This window comes from Cervus canadensis, chromosome 24 (assembly GCF_019320065.1).
Source record: "Cervus canadensis isolate Bull #8, Minnesota chromosome 24, ASM1932006v1, whole genome shotgun sequence".
NCBI classification, from domain to species: domain Eukaryota; kingdom Metazoa; phylum Chordata; class Mammalia; order Artiodactyla; family Cervidae; genus Cervus; species Cervus canadensis.
In genome coordinates, this window is record NC_057409.1 from 42852036 (window position 1) to 42868692 (window position 16657).

General features: G+C 38.8%; 1 protein-coding gene across 5 annotated transcripts in view; it reads left to right on the plus strand.

Moving 5' to 3' along the window:
• The window catches only part of ICA1L (islet cell autoantigen 1 like), a 62213-nt gene that overhangs the window by 25991 nt on the left and 19565 nt on the right, over positions 1-16657 (plus strand). For 4 of the 5 annotated variants that reach the window (XM_043445643.1, XM_043445641.1, XM_043445642.1 and 1 more), the window contains exons 4-9: positions 644-767; positions 1933-2131; positions 4964-5089; positions 6473-6571; positions 7760-7845; positions 9706-9749. In XM_043445643.1, the coding sequence (XP_043301578.1) occupies positions 644-767; positions 1933-2131; positions 4964-5089; positions 6473-6571; positions 7760-7845; positions 9706-9749 (678 nt within the window). The remainder of the gene's footprint in view (positions 1-643; positions 768-1932; positions 2132-4963; positions 5090-6472; positions 6572-7759; positions 7846-9705; positions 9750-16657) is intronic. The other variant, XM_043445645.1, reaches the window with a different exon arrangement.

Genomic DNA, 16657 nt, shown 5'->3' on the forward strand with positions numbered 1-16657 from the left:
AGTCAACAGATATAAGATAGTCCAACAGGTAAAAAGCTTCTTAATGGTATCTTACTTTGAGTGTTTGTCACAAGCTGGTAGCAAATGACCCACAGACCAGACCTTTGGACTAGCCTGGCACTGGTCCACGGACCACACTTGGAGTAGTATTGCACTAAAAGTGACAACTTTTAGGGATTTAGCAGCAAAATTGTGGCACAACTGTGAATCTGTGATACTGAGCATAGAAGATGAAGCCAGGATGGGAGACAAGAATAAAAACAGAAAACCAAATACTCTATCAGTGCCAATGATCCTAATATGCATCTCTGCACATTTGAAAATGTGTCATCTGTGGTTTTATCATTTTGGATTTTTTTTTTTCCTGACTAAAGATCAGTCTCTCCCAAAGTGAGGTCTGTGGAGTCACTGATCAAAACCATCTGGAATTCTTGTTTAAAAAAAAAAAGGCAGATCCTCAGACCTGTAAAATCAGTGTCTCTGGAGACGGAGCCCATGAATTTACATTGTAAAAACAAGTCTCCTCCTGCCCCTGAGTAATTGTCAAGTATAGAGAATTATTGCTGTGAGAATGTTAGTTGTATATGTGTGTGTTTTAAACAAATGATGAAATGAAACAACTATACTGTAATTTTTCCCCTAGTTATATCGGAGGAAGAAAACGAACTAGGGCTCTTTTTAAAGTTCCAAGCAGAACGGGATACAACGCAGGCTGGCAAAATGATGGATGCCACTGGCAAGGCACTCTGTTCTTCAGCCAAGCAAAGGTTTATCATGGTTTTGCATCATCTTTAACTTTATAGTCAGTATGACAGTTTTGATGTATGTAGCTAAATTTGAATATTTGTAAAGGTTTCTCTTGTTTCCAGTGGAAGGTTAAAAGAGAAGAATTGTATATTGCAGTATATAATTGTTTTGATGCCTAACTCTTACTTATTTTGTACTTAAAATCACTACTTAAAATCTTATATTCATAGGTTGCTTAATTCCTGGAAATAGCCTTTAGGCCTGTGTTTAAATTTCTTAAGTGCCTTAGTGAAATAGAGGCACACAATGGCTAAAGTTTAAATATGTGTATATATATATTTTTTCACTTTTTGGATACTGTACCATCTATGAGTACATTGGAATTTATCTTTTTAAGCAGAGGAAATATTTTCTTCTTAATTATATACTTTACATTTATTATTTTATAACTTTTTAGCATAAAGATACTTGTTACAAAGAATCTCCTGCAATTACTAAATTCAGCCAACATATTTCCTTTTTCTAGAGAAAAGTAAAAACAGGCTTTCTCAGACCTGTAAATGGCATTGCATAACTTAAGTGGCTTTGTGCTGAAACCCCACATGAGTGCAAAAGTCCATCTTTAAGGGGATGACCGAGAGACATGAAATATAAGTCCCTCCATTCACTAAGTCAGAGTCAGACGCAGACAGAGAAACTGGGTTTGACTTATGTTTCTTAAATCCTTTTTTTTTCTTGTTCTCATCCTCAGATGCTATGGATTTTGTCCTCATTAACTCATCTAGCATTTTACCTACTTTTCTATCACCCAGATTTTCCTTCAGTTTTTCAAAAAACCCCAGATTTCTGCTTATAGGAATATGCTTTATAAATATAGGATCTCATTTACTCATGAAATTCTTTTCTAAATGGCAGATTTACTTGGCAGATCATTAATGCATGGTAAACATCCCAAAATGTTGCAAAAATGATGTATTTTCTAAAATAAGAAAAAGGAGAAATATAAGCATACCTTTGTTAACAATTCAAAGTTAGCTGTATGATCCTTATTGCTTTCTAATTTTCTTAGGCATCTTAATAATTTCCCATTTATAGACTCGTCTTGAGAGCAAATGCTGCTTTATGGTTGTCTTTAGTTTGCTTGTGGGATGTACATTCCTCTGACTTTTACCTCTCTGTCACTAGATTGGCTCTGTATACTCCCCTGTCTCGCCTTCAGCAAGAAGTAGCAACATTCAGCCAAAGGGCGGTATCTGATACCTTGACGACAATTAATCGGATGGAGCAGGCACGCACAGAATACAGAGGAGCCCTGCTGTGGATGAAAGACGTATCCCAAGAACTGGACCCAGACACCTTAAAACAAGTGGAAAAGTTCCGAAAAGTATGAAAATACGTCCTTTTTATTTATTTTCTGGAACCTCTACAGAATAACTTAATCAAGAGCATAAAATATCAGACTAGTTTTGGAAAATGTGTTGTATTACAAATTCTTAAGTTGCTTGGAAATCGCCAGTTGAAGTAAATGCAAAAGGTTGTCACACACTTTTTTTTTTCCCCCTACCATTTGGCATAATAGATATAACTGTCTTTCAAATATTGTTTACCTGGGCTTTTAGGAGTGGTTTGCAGGAGGAAAATCATTCATTAATTAGGGAAAGTACTTGAGTAAAAACTCATGTAAAATGATTATTAATTATAAGTGAAGGTTACCAAATTTTTCATTCTGCCACAATACATAAGTTTGACCACAAACTTTTAAAGCAACTGTATGTGTGAACATATTAGTTCAGTCAGTTCAGTTACTCAGTCATGTCTGACTCTTTGCGACCCCATGGACTGCAGCACGCCAGGCTTCCCTGTCCGTCACCAACTCCCGGAGCCTACTCAAACTCATGTCCATCACGTCAGTGATGCCATCCAACCATATCGTCCTCTGTCATCCCCTTCTGCTTCCGCCTTCAATCTTTCCCAGCATGAGGGTCTTTTCAATGAGTCAGTTCTTCACATCAGGTGGCCAAAGGATTGGAGTTTCAGCTTCAGCATCAGCCCTTCCAATGAACATTCAGGACTGACTTCCTTTAGGATGGATTGGTTGGATCTCCTTGCAGTCCAAGGGACTCTCAAGAGTCTTCTCCAACACCCCCGTTCAAAAGCATTAATTCTTCAGCACTCAGCTTTCTTTATAGTCCAACTCTCACATCCATATGTGACTACTGGAAAAACCATAGCTTTGAGTAGACAGACCTTTGTTGGCAAAGTAATGTCTCTGCTTTTAAATATGGGCCTAGGTTGGTCATAGCTTTTCTTCCAAGGAGCAAGCGTCTTTTAATTTCCTGGCTGTAGTCACCATCTGCAGTGATTTTGGAGCCCAAGAAAATCTCACTGTTTCCATTGTTTCCCCATCTATTTGCCATGAAGTGATGGGACTGGATGCCATGATCTTAGTTTTCTAAATGTTGAGCTTTAAGCCAACTTTTTCACTCTCCTCTTTAACTTTCATCAAGGGGCTCTTTAGTTCTTCTTCACTTTCTGCCATAAGGGTGGTGTCATCTGTGTATCTGAGGTTCTTGATTATTTCTTCCGGCAATCTTGATTCCAGCTTGTGCTTCATCCAGCCTGACATTTCATATGATGTACTCTGCATATAAGTTAAATAAGCTAAATAATCTACTTATTATAAATTGTAGCCCCTGAATTTACCATACATGAATAGTAAAATTGACTCACTCTGGGACTTCCCTGGTGGTCCAGGGGCTAAGTCTCCACGCTCTCGATGCAAGGGGCCTGGGTTCCATCCCTGGTCAGGGAACTAGATCCCACATGCCGCTACTAAGAGTTTGCATGCTGCATGCCTGAACTAAAAGATCACTCATGCCATGACTAAGACCTGGTGCAGCCAAATAAATATTTTTTAAAAATGTACTCACTCCATTTTATAAATATTTAAAGTAGCTGTAATAAAAATTCATACTTATATTTAATATAGATGGACTCTTTCTACTAACTGTTACAAGTTCTTTGCCTCATTGATTTCTCCAAGAGACGTGGGCAGTAGGTGGACACGTGGCCTCAGGCAACCTGTCATTCTGTCCCCTTTGTAATCCTTGACAGATACGATCCCAGGGAGCGCTGCATAGCACTGTGAGTGTACTGGGGTCACTGAATTGTACAGTTTTAAATGGTTAAGTGCACGTTATGTGAATTTCACTTCAATTAAACAAACAAAGAGTAGGACCCACACCTCCCATCTAGACCCAAACAGTCCTGCACACTCCGTTCCCGGGGCCCTGTGCAACCACACCTCATACTTACTGTCTGTGCTTCAGGAAGGAATATGCTCTCCCCCATTCCTTCCCTTTCTGCAGACACCCCCTCTTACGTAGAACTTGTCTTTCCTTTTCCCGGGTCTAGCAGGCTTTCCTCGGGGTCTTAGCATGGTCCACTCATCCGTTCATTGTCTTCCTGTCCCAGTTCAGACATCATGCATTGAGCTCACCAATGGCTTTGCTGACCATCTTACCAAAAGTTGTCGCTCAGTTCTGTTTCATGCATATGCTATCTTTGTGGCTTGAGATCATCTTACATATTTATTTACTTCCTTTTTTTCCTGTGCCCCCTCACTCAGGGATGGTGGCGAAGAACATTGTTCACCACAGTATCCCCGTTCCTTGAGCAGTGCCTGGCACATAGCATATAGCTTTTAAGTATTCGCTGAATGAATGAATGAGTACATTTAAAGTTGAGTATTCACATGACTTACTGACAAATGACTCACCTTATGTGTAAGAAATATAAGCCTGTATTTAAGTTCATAAATACATCTGTATGATTCAGAACTATTATTAACGCTTTACAACACTTTAACTGTGCCCCCTTTCCATTTATTCTTCTACTCTTTCTTAGCTAAATATTATCTATCAGTAGTTTTGGATGTTTCTTTTTACTTGGAGTCTGTTTTTTCTTCTTAGCTATATACTTTTTTTTCTGTCTTTCATCACATAGTTTCTCGGCATAAAGATACCTGGTGGAAAGAATCTCCCACAGTTACCAAAAATAGCCAAAATCTTTTCAATGAATCATGAAATACTAATTCAGGAAAGGAGAATCTTCTTTGTTACAATTTCATGTGTCTGAAAACATGTATCATGAAACCTGTGTGGTACATTTATTTCTATATTAGAAGTATTAATAAGTTACATTTTTGTGGTTGCAGGTACAGATTCAAGTGAGAAATAGCAAAACTTCTTTTGACAAGTTAAAGATGGATGTTTGTCAGAAAGTGGATTTACTTGGAGCTAGTCGCTGCAATATGTTGTCTCACTCACTCGCTACCTACCAGGTACCCACCTCCATCGTCAGCATGTCCTTGCAGTAAAACAATGAGTGGTGAGATTCCTTTTTAAAAGTTGTCTAAAGGGTGCAAAAAATTGTATAATTTATCAGATTCCTTTGATTTTGTTAAACTTGACTTACTAAGGTTATGACATTCAGAATCATAGAACACTAGACTGGAAAAGACCTTAGCGATTACCTACTCCCATGACTTCACATTATTCCCTTTGATGTCCTAGAAAGGAGAGACAGACAGGCATTTAGGAGCTTGAGAGGAGTCAGGATTCAAGGCCTCTTAGCCCGGTTCATTCAGAGATGCTCCACTTTGAACTAGTTCTACACACAATTTCATTTGAAGCAGAGATGCTGTGACCCAAAAGTTTAACACTTTTCTATCATTGGTGGATGAGGAAAGTGAAAATTAAATGAGACTTAAAGGAAATGGTAGTGTTGGGCTTAAAAACTTAGGTTTTCTAAGTCTTAGGTTCAGTCCTGCCAAATCCCCATTCCACCCCACTGTAATCTCAGAAGTCTCATTTGTGCTTACTTTATCCCAAGTCACACATGAATAGCATACAATAAGTAAGTTAGGTATTAACAGGTAACAGTTACTGATTTTTATCAGTCAGTGGCAAAATAGAATAAACTTTTGCATAGGAGAATAGTAATAAACTAAAGGAGATGGCATTCAATGCTGTTTTTAAGGAATCTACCTAATTCAGTTCAATTCTGTGGAATTTAAGAATCAAGACAAATGACACTTGAGAATCAAAGTACGTGGTAATCTGTGTAGCATCCGCCGGAAACTCAGCAGCTGTTTGCCCAGCTCTCCTTTGTCCTTCCCACTCACCCCCTCACTTTGAACGGGAGCCTTGAAGCAGTGAGGAAAATGTTCAATTACTTGGGTTAGCTTGATAACACATTTTTTTTTTGACAAGTCTTTCTTGAACCCTAAATGAAAGTCCAAATTTAATGGTACAAATTATTTCACTCCAATTAATAAAGGCTTGCACAGGCTTACCAGCATAAAATTTACACATATAGCTCTGATGCAAATATGATATTTTGGTGCTTTGACCATTTTCCTCCTGGATTCCTTGGAAGGCGTTCTACTCTGCCAGCTTCATTCTCTTGGCTGCAATACTCCCTGGCCGGCTCCGGGTGTGCGTCAGTACTGTATGCACACAGGGGACGTTTCACGCAGACACAGTGCCGGTGCTGGGCAGAGGTACTGTCTGCAGAGCTTCCTGGTTCCCCGGACGTGGAAGTGGATTGTAGACCCTGCTTCTTGTTACTTGACAACAACTATTTGTCTACGACAGTGAGGAAAAGTAGCCCTGAAAAGAGGAGAGGAAGCAGGACTGTAGTGTCGCCTTTTCTTTCTCTGCAGAGAACACTGCTTGGATTCTGGGAGAAAACAGCTCGAATGATGTCCCAGATTCACGGGCCCTGTATAGGCCTTCATCCATACGACTTTGTAGCTCTCAAGGTACCTTCCTTTCAGTGCTCTTTTCTTAGATATATGACACTTCATCTGGATGATAACTTGGAGACTGCTTTTTGCTAAGCCTAATTTCAAAATTACAAAACACTGGGAATCATTTTTCCATACTCTTTCAGCCAATCATTTTTATGAAGTTCCCAGATTCCAAATGCTGCCAGCAGCACTAGACAAATACATGGGCACACTACTGGTGGGCTCATGATATTAGTAGATTGGGTGAGAAGGGAATAAAAGAAAAAGTGAAAGGAAAATTAAAATGCAAAAAGAGAAGGTAATGGAAAGAGGAACAGGTGATGGAAAGCGGTCATGTGTTTTCAAATATGACCACATTGCCTACCTGACAATTTTAGGAGTTAGTCTTGTTGCTTTCCTTTTACACTTAGGTCACAGATGTGATCCATGGTAACATTATGCCAGTTTTGGCCATTATGTCTGTGTGATCGCTGCTGAGGCGTACCGAATTAGATCAGCTCTTTCCATAACACCTACATGTGAGACATACTCTTCCTGTCGACTTTCTGTGTGCGTGGCTTATCCAGCTGAGATGCACCATGTCAATCATCTCTTCCGTTCTAGTCGGCTACGTTTCAGTTCCTTTGAACTAATCATTCTGCTTTATTTTCAGTAGAGCTTGAAAATGTTAAGTTTGCCTAAGCTGGATGTGATGTTTGTGATGGGTTCATATCCTATAACCGTATGTTACTGGGGCTTGGTGTAGATTTTTAAGTCAGGACCTGACATAGCATCTTCCAGTCTGATAGATTTGGGGGTTGTTGTTGTATGTGTGTTTTGGCTTTTTACTTTTCTATGGTAATGTTTTACTGGATAACATACTGTGTATTTAGGCAACTTTCATACCCAATTTCAGCTCAGACTTGAAGTTGAAAATCTTTAGCGTGACAGTGCTGGCTAGCAACAGAGTGAGGTCTTCTGTGGCATATCTTGGGGTGGGGGGCCCTGTGACGAGTCCACAGTGTATGTCGTGGCCACGGGCAGCCAGGATACAAAGGACACAGGGCTCGGGTCAAATTATATCATTACACGTCTCCCACTCTTCACTGCAGAGCTCTTCCCGTTTTATATTGTTCTTTAGAATTTTTATTCTCATTTTTGTTTGCACAAAGAGAAAAAAGATTCCTTCCACCTACTTAACACTAAATTTCTTATGCTTAGCAACTACAAGACTCTCCAATGATGCTTACTGAAGACCACAGGGAGGGACGAAGAGAAGACAGTTCTCTCCCTGAAAACCTCAGTAGGTAAGCGGACAGAAGTTACAGATCGTGCTGGGAAGTTCTGGATACCATTGTATTATGTACTTGGAAAGAGTTGTTTCTTCTTTGGTTTACCAAATACTGAATACTTCTATGTCATTTTTCCAGTTAACATTAGACATTTGCTCTGAAACTTACCCCCTAACCCCAGTTTCGGCATGGCAGGCAAAGTTGGTGATAGGAGTATAGAACAATTGGGTGATAACCCCAAATTATTTAGTGCAGGATACTGGGTCTTGTACTCAGAGCCTGTCTCTAGTGAGTCCCAGAAGGGACAGCTTGAAAAATAAAGAGATAGGTGTTGGTGGCTATGAGATGGAAGCTGGTGACAGCTCGTCTCCAAGACAACACCGAGGGGACTGGGATTGGATCCTAGAGATGGAGGCCCTTCTGTGCTCATCCTTCATGTCGCCTGCTTCCCGTTAGTTACATGTTACCTTCGTTTTCCTTGCAGACCCGCCACTTGTCATTTTAACTAGACTGCACTGAGTGTAATGATGAACCCAGAAATAGGCCCAAACAATGACAACACTGTATTGTTGAGTGAAAGGTGATCTGAAATACAGGCATTTCACCCTTTTCTCTAGGGGGATCTCCAAACAAATTTTTTTTTTACCACCTTGGATATACAGATGTTTTAGAATATAGATTAAGTAATCAAATGTATAGATATAAATTAAATATATTAACTTAGTTACATATATTGAGACTTTAAATTGTACATTGTTTATTAATTTAGTAACTATATTTGTTATCACATTTTATGAAAGTTTTATTCGGAATCTTCTCCTGCATCTTCAGCTTTACGAAAGCTGCCTTTCAAGTTAACTAACAGGTTCCAAAGTACCTCACCCTCTCTTCTGTCCAAAATGTTTAAAACACAATCTATGTATACCATCATTGAAAATTTCATTCCATATCAAACTATTTGTTCTGTAGGTTTATTTCTGTGGTATTTGCAAATAAATACTGTATTGCTTTTAAGTGTCTTTAAAGGCTTGTTTTAAAAAAACCCAACACTAGAGTTGTGAGTTTATACCGCAAGAATAATGAAAAATGGTTCTCGGGACTTTTCTGGCGATCTGGTGGCTAAGAGTCTGTGCTTCCAATGCAGGGTGCGTGAGTTCCATCCCCAGTCTGGGAACTAAGATCCCACATGCTGCTCGGAACAGCCAAAAAAAAAAAAGGATAAAACTTTCTTTATCTCATTTTTTTACATTATTATACCAGATGGATGATAACACTTTCCAGAATTAGTTTTGGTTGAGAATGTTTTAGCCAAATGTGCCTTATTTTGTAAACATCAAATTCTTGTTCAAAATAGAGTACTCCATTTTTTCTACAGTTCATTCCTTGTAGTTCCAAAGTACTCTTTTTTTTTTAAATCTCTTCTTTAAAATTTTTAATGTTTTAAATAGTAAGTCTTTGTTGGTTATCTGTTTAAATACAGCAGTGTGTATGCGTCAACCCCAACCTCCCAATACTTTACTTGCCAAGAATTCTTGAGCAAAAACCTTTTAATGCTTGGAAACTAAACTTCCTGCTCGATGGCTTTGCTGGCGGATGCTCTGTGCGTGTCGTGTTTCACACAGCGCTCAGCACGCTGGACGTGGTACCTGGTGCTTCAGTCAACACTCAGTATATGTGCATTTAAAGAATAAGAGGTGAAAGGTTACTTTTACAGTCTATGTAGCTCTAGAAAAGATTTGCCTCGCATTTTAGGAGATCTGCCAGACAACTGCCTCCTCAGTTAAAAAAAAACTCAAGCCACACAGAACTGTTTGTAGAGTATGAGTTCCCAATGTATCTTAACCAAAATGTTTCCATTTTTCTGTTTTACTTTAGGTTAGTTTTGTCGGATGAGGAAGTGAACTTGGGAAGTGAACCAGGTAAGATGGCAGATTCGTTAAAATGTGAAATGATCACATACAAACGTGAAAACAGCTTGTTGCAGCCTTTTCAGAGAGATTGTATTAATACTCATTTAATTAAAAAACGTTAAGTCGCTTTATGTACAAACACTTCTGAGTGCTCTTTTCCCCCCAGCTTTATTGAGTTGTAACTGACATGTAACACTAAGTTTAAGGTGTACAATTGGGTGATTTGGTACTTGTATGTATTGCAAAATGATTTTCACCATTAGACTAGTTAACATATCCATCACCTCACATAGTTACTATATTTAATTTGGGATGTGGTACTGGGCTCGGAGGCTCCCCAGGGTCACTTCTGGGGCATCCTGGTCAGGTGGGCCAAGGGTCACGCTCCCCTGTTGGGGGGGGCTGCTCACCTGCTTCCCTGCCTGGACAGGTGGTAGGATTTGCTCTGCAGCCGCCCGGGGCCTCAGTCCAGGCTTCCTGCTCGGGTGGAGCTGGAGGCTGTGGTTGGCAACGAGTTAGCTTTCAGGCAATCATAATTAGAGTGTCCAGTTATCTTCTTTAGGGAATTCTGGCCTTCTTTAAGACAGTTGCTTTTAGAGTAGATATTCATTTCACAGGGCAGTATGATTGTTTCAAAATTATTCTCATATTTAAATTTGTTATTTTTAAATAAATATACATTATATGTACAATCAACGTATATATGAATTACTGTAGCTTTGGAGCCAGAAAAATCTGGATTTGAAGCCTAACTTTTTTAAAAAAAATGAGTCATTTATGCCTTTTTCATATTTCTCTTCTGAAAAATGACTCATACACTCCTACCTGACAGGAGGCTAGATGTATTTATAAACTATGTAGCACATAGTAGGTGTCCAATATTTTTTAAGCATACACATAAATACAGACCATACTGATAAAAGAAACTAAGAACTATAATAGTCATGAGCTCATATATCTAACATACCATCAAACATATGTTCCAAATGTTATCTGATTGTGCATACATAATCCTGTAGCCAATTAGAGAATATTTTTTAATATTGTTGTAGTTTCAACATCCACTTATAGTATTATTTTATCTTTTATAGCCTGCTGTATCAGTGGTTATGTCCCCTTTTTGTTGAAGTATAGTTGATGTAATATTATATGTTACAGATATACAGCAGAGCGATCACACCTTTTAAAGGTTATGCTCCATTTATAGATATTTTTGGCTATATTCCCTGTGTTATACTACTTTATAACATCCTTCTGGCTTATTTTATACATGACAGCTTGTGTCTTTTCATCTCCTCTCCCTGAGTTGCCCTTCCCACTTCCTTCTCCCCATTGGTAGCCACTACTTTGTTTTCTGTATCTGTGAGTCTGTTTCCTTTTCGTTACATTCACTAGTCTATTCTGTTTTGCAGAGTCCACATATAAATTATATGCAGCATTTGTTTTTTTCTGTCTGACTTATTTCACTTAGTATAATGCCACTCAAGTCCATCCATATGGCAAAAAGAAACTCAAAATGATTAAAGACATAAATGTAAGGCTAGAAACCATGAAACTCCTAGAAAACCTATGTAGACATAGGTTATGTCTTTGACATAAATAGCAAAATTTTCTTTTGGCTCTTTCTCCTAAATCAAAGGAGATAAAAGCAAAAATAAGTGGGACCTAATTAAACTTAAAAGTCTTTGCACACACAGCAAAGGAAACCATTGACAAAATCAAAAGACAACCTGTGGAATGGGACAAATTGGCAAATGAAATGACCTATGAGAAATTATTATCTAAAATATATAAACAGCTCATACAACTCAAGATCAAAAAGACAACCTGATTAAAAAATGGGCAGACGACCTGAACATACATCTTTCCAAAGAAGACATACAGATAGATGGCCAACCGGAACATGAAAATATGCTCAACATCATTAATCATCAGAGAAATGCAAATTAAAACTATAATGAGGGACTTCCCTGGTGATCCAGTGTCTAAGACTTTGTGCTCCCAATGCAGGGGGCCTGGTTTCAATACTGGGTCAGGGAACTATATCCCACATGCAACAACTAAAGATTCCATGTGCTGCAGTGAAGACTGACAATCCTGTGTGCACCAGCTAAGGCCTTGAAACAGCCAAATAACTGTTTAAAAATAAATAAAACTATAATGAGATATCATCTCACACCTGTCAGAATGGCTGTCACCACAAGTTCAGTTCAATTCAGTCGCTCAATCATGCCCGACTCTTTGCAACCCCATGAACTGCAGCACGCCAGGCCTCTCTGTCCATCACCAACTCCCGGAGTTTACCCAAACCCATGTCCATTGAGTCGGTGATGCCTTCCAACCACATCATCCTCTGTTGTCCCCTTCTTCTCCTGCCCCCAATCCCTCCCAGCATCAGGGTCTTTTCCAATGAGTCAGCTCTTCACATAAGGTGGCCAAAGGATTGGAGTTTCAGCTTCAGCATCAGTCCTTTCAATGAACACCCAGGACTGATCTCCTTTAGGATGGACTGGTTGGATCTCCTTGCAGTCCAAAGGACTCTCAAGAGTCTTCTCCAACACCACAGTTCAAAAGCATCAATTCTTCAGCGCTCAGCTTTCTTCACTGTCCAACTCTCACATCCATACATGACCACTGGGAAAAACCATAGCCTTGACTAGACAGACCTTTGTTGACAAAGTAATGTCTCTGCTTTTCAATATGCTCTCTAGGTTGCTGATAACTTTCCTTCCAAGGAGTAAGCATCTTTTAATTTCATGGCTGCAGTAACCATCTGCAGTGATTTTGGAGCCCAGAAAAATAAAACCAGCCACTGTTTCCACTGTTTCCCCATCTATTTGCCATGACGTGATGGGACCGGATGCCATGATCTTAGTTTTCTGAATGTTGAGCTTTAAGCCAACTTTTTCACTCTCCTCTTTCACTTTCATCAAGAACCTCTTTAGTTCTTCTTCCCTTTCTGCCATAAGGGTGGTGTCATCTGTATATCTGAGGTTATTGATATTTCTCCCGGCAATCTTGATTCCAGCTTGTGCTTCCTCCAGCCCAGCGTTTCTCATGATGTACTCTGCATATAAGTTAAATAAGCAGGGTGACAATATACAGCCTTGACCTACTCCTTTTCCTATTTGGAACCAGTCTGTTGTTCCATGTCCAGTTCTAACTGTTGCTTCCTGACCTGCATATAGGTTTCTCAAGAGGCAGGCCAGGTGGTCTGGTATTCCCATCTCTTTCAGAATTTTCCACAGTTTATTGTGATCCACATGGTCAAAGGTTTTGGCATAGTCAATGAAGCAGAAATAGATTTTTTCTGGAACTCTCCTACTTTTTCACTGATCCAGCAGATGTTGGCAATTTGATGTCTGGTTCCTCTGCCTTTTCTAAAACCAGCTTGAACATCTGGAATTTTCATGGTTCACGTGTTGCTGAAGCCTGGCTCAGAGAATTTTGAGCATTACTTTACTAGCGTGTGAGATGAGTGCAATTGTGCCATAGTTTGAGCATTCTTTGGCACTGCCTTTCTTTGGGATTGGAATGAAAATGGACCTTTTCCAATCCTGTGACCACTGCTGAATTTTCCAAATTTGCTGGCATATTGAGTGCAACATTTTCATGGCATCATCTTTTAGGATTTGAAATAGCTCAACTGGAATTCCATCACCTCCACTAGCTTTTTCGTAGTGAAGCTTTCTAAGGCCCACTTGAGTTCACATTCCAGGATGTCTGGCTCTAGGTGAGTGATCACACCATCGTGATTATCTGGGTTGTGAAGAACTTTTTTGTACAGTTCTTCTATGTATTCTTGCCACCTCTTCTTAATATCTTCTGCTTCTGTTAGGTCCTTAGCATTTATGTCCTTTATTGAGCCCATCTTTGCATGAAATGTTCCCTTGGTATAAGACTATAAATAATAAATACCTATGAAAAGGTGTAGAAAAGGGAACCTTCTTACACTGCCGGTGGGAATTTAAATTGGTGCAGGCCCTATGGCAACCAGTATAGAGGTTTCTCAAAAACTAAAAATAAAATTACCATATGAGCAAGCAATTCCACTCATGGGTGTATATATCCGTAAAAGATCCCCAAAACAGTAATTGGAAAAGATACATGTATCCCATTGTTCATAGCAATAAGTGTCCATCAACAGATGAAAATAGATAAAGAATATGTGGTATGCATATAGGAGTACTACTCAGTCATAAAAAAGAATGAAAATTTGCTCTTTCCAACAACATGGATGAACTAAGTGAAATAGGTCAGAGAAAGACAAATACTATATAATGTCACTTATATGAGGAGTCTAAAAAATAAACTATTGAACATAACAACAATAGAAAACCCAGCATTACTGATAGAGAGGAAACTCGTGGTTACTGTCAGGGACAAGGATGGGAGGAGGGACAAAATAAACTACAAGGATATATTGTACACGACAGGGAATATGGTCAATATTTGATAATAATTATAAGTGGAGCATAACTTAAAAATTGCAAATCACTATGATATATACTTATTATACTGAGGTATAATTGACATATAACATTATGTTATATTAAAAAAATCATACACCATGACCAAGTGGGCTTTATCCCAGGAATGCAAGGATTCTTTAATATCCGCAAATCAATCAGTGTAATACACCACATTAACAAATTGAAAGATAAAAACCATATGATTATCTCAATAGATGCAGAGAAAGCCTTTGACAAAATTCAACACTCATTTATGATTAAAACTCTCCAAAAAGCAGGAATAGAAGGAACATACCTCAACATAATAAAAGCTATATATGACAAACCCACAGCAAGCATCACCCTCAATGGTGAAAAATTGAAAGCATTTCCCCTGAAATCAGGAACAAGACAAGGGTGCCCACTCTCACCACTACTATTCAACATAGTGTTGGAAGTTTTGGCCACAGTAATCAGAGCAGAAAAAGAAGTAAAAGGAATCCAGATAGGAAAAGAAGAAGTGAAACTCTCACTGTTTGCAGATGACATGATCCTCTACATAGAAAACCCTAAAGACTCTTCCAGAAAATTACTAGAGCTAATCAATGAATATAGTAAAGTTGCAGGATATAAAATTAACACACAGAAATCACTTGCATTCCTATATACTAACAATGAAAAAGCAGAAAGAGAAATTAAGGAAACAATACCATTCACCATTGCAACAAAAAGAATAAAATACTTAGGAGTATATCTACCTAAAGAAACAAAAGACCTATACATAGAAAACTATAAAACACTGATGAAAGAAATCAAAGAGGACACAAACAGATGGAGAAACATACCGTGTTCATGGATTGGAAGAATCAATATTGTCAAAATGGCTATTCTACCCAAAGCAATCTATAGATTCAATGCAATCCCTATCAAGCTACCAACGGTATTTTTCACAGAACTAGACCAAAGAATTTCACAATTTGTATGGAAATACAAAAACCTCGAATAGCCAAAGTAATCTTGAGAAAGAAGAATGGAACTGGAGGAATCAACCTGCCTGACTTCAGACTCTACTACAAAGCCACAGTCATCAAGACAGTATGGTACTGGCACAAAGACAGAAATATAGATCAATGGAACAGAATAGAAAGCCCAGAGATAAATCCACGAACCTATGGACACCTTATCTTCGACAAAGGAGGCAAGGATATACAATGGAAAAAAGACAACCTCTTTAACAAGTGGTGCTGGGAAAACTGGTCAACCACTTGTAAAAGAATGAAACTAGAACACTTTCTAACACCATACACAAAAATAAACTCAAAATGGATTAAAGATCTAAATGTAAGACCAGAAACTATAAAACTCCTAGAGGAGAACATAGGCAAAACACTCTCCGACATAAATCACAGCAAGATCCTCTATGACCCACCTCCCAGAATATTGGAAATAAAAGCAAAACTAAACAAATGGGACCTAATGAAACTTAAAAGCTTTTGCACTACAAAGGAAACTATAAGTAAGGTGAAAAGACAGCCCTCAGATTGGGAGAAAATAATAGCAAATGAAGAAACAGACAAAGGATTAATCTCAAAAATATACAAGCAACTCCTGCAGCTCAATTCCAGAAAAATAAATGACCCAATCAAAAAATGGGCCAAAGAACTAAACAGACATTTCTCCAAAGAAGACATACAGATGGCTAACAAACACATGAAAAGATGCTCAACATCACTCATTATCAGAGAAATGCAAATCAAAACCACAATGAGGTACCATTACACGCCAGTCAGGATGGCTGCTATCCAAAAGTCTACAAGCAATAAATGCTGGAGAGGGTGTGGAGAAAAGGGAACCCTCTTACACTGTTGGTGGGAATGCAACTAGTACAGCCGCTATGGAAAACAGTGTGGAGATTTCTTAAAAAACTGGAAATAGAACTGCCATATGACCCAGCAATCCCACTTCTGGGCATACACACTGAGGAAACCAGATCTGAAAGAGACACGTGCACCCCAATGTTCATCGCAGCACTGTTTATAATAGCCAGGACATGGAAGCAACCTAGATGCCCATCAGCAGATAAATGGATAAGGAAGCTGTGGTACATATACACCATGGAATATTACTCAGCCATTAAAAAGAATTCATTTGAATCAGTCCTAATGAGGTGGATGAAACTGGAGCCCATTATACAGAGTGAAGTAAGCCAGAAAGATAAAGAACATTACAGCATACTAACACATATATATGGAATTTAGAAAGATGGTAACGATAACCCTATATGCAAAACAGAAAAAGAGACACAGAAATACAGAACAGACTTTTGAACTCTGTGGGAGAAGGTGAGGGTGGGATGTTTCAAAAGAACAGCATCTATACTATCTATGGTGAAACAGATCACCAGCCCAGGTGGGATGCATGAGACAAGTGCTCGGGCCTGGTGCACTGGGAAGACCCAGAGGAATC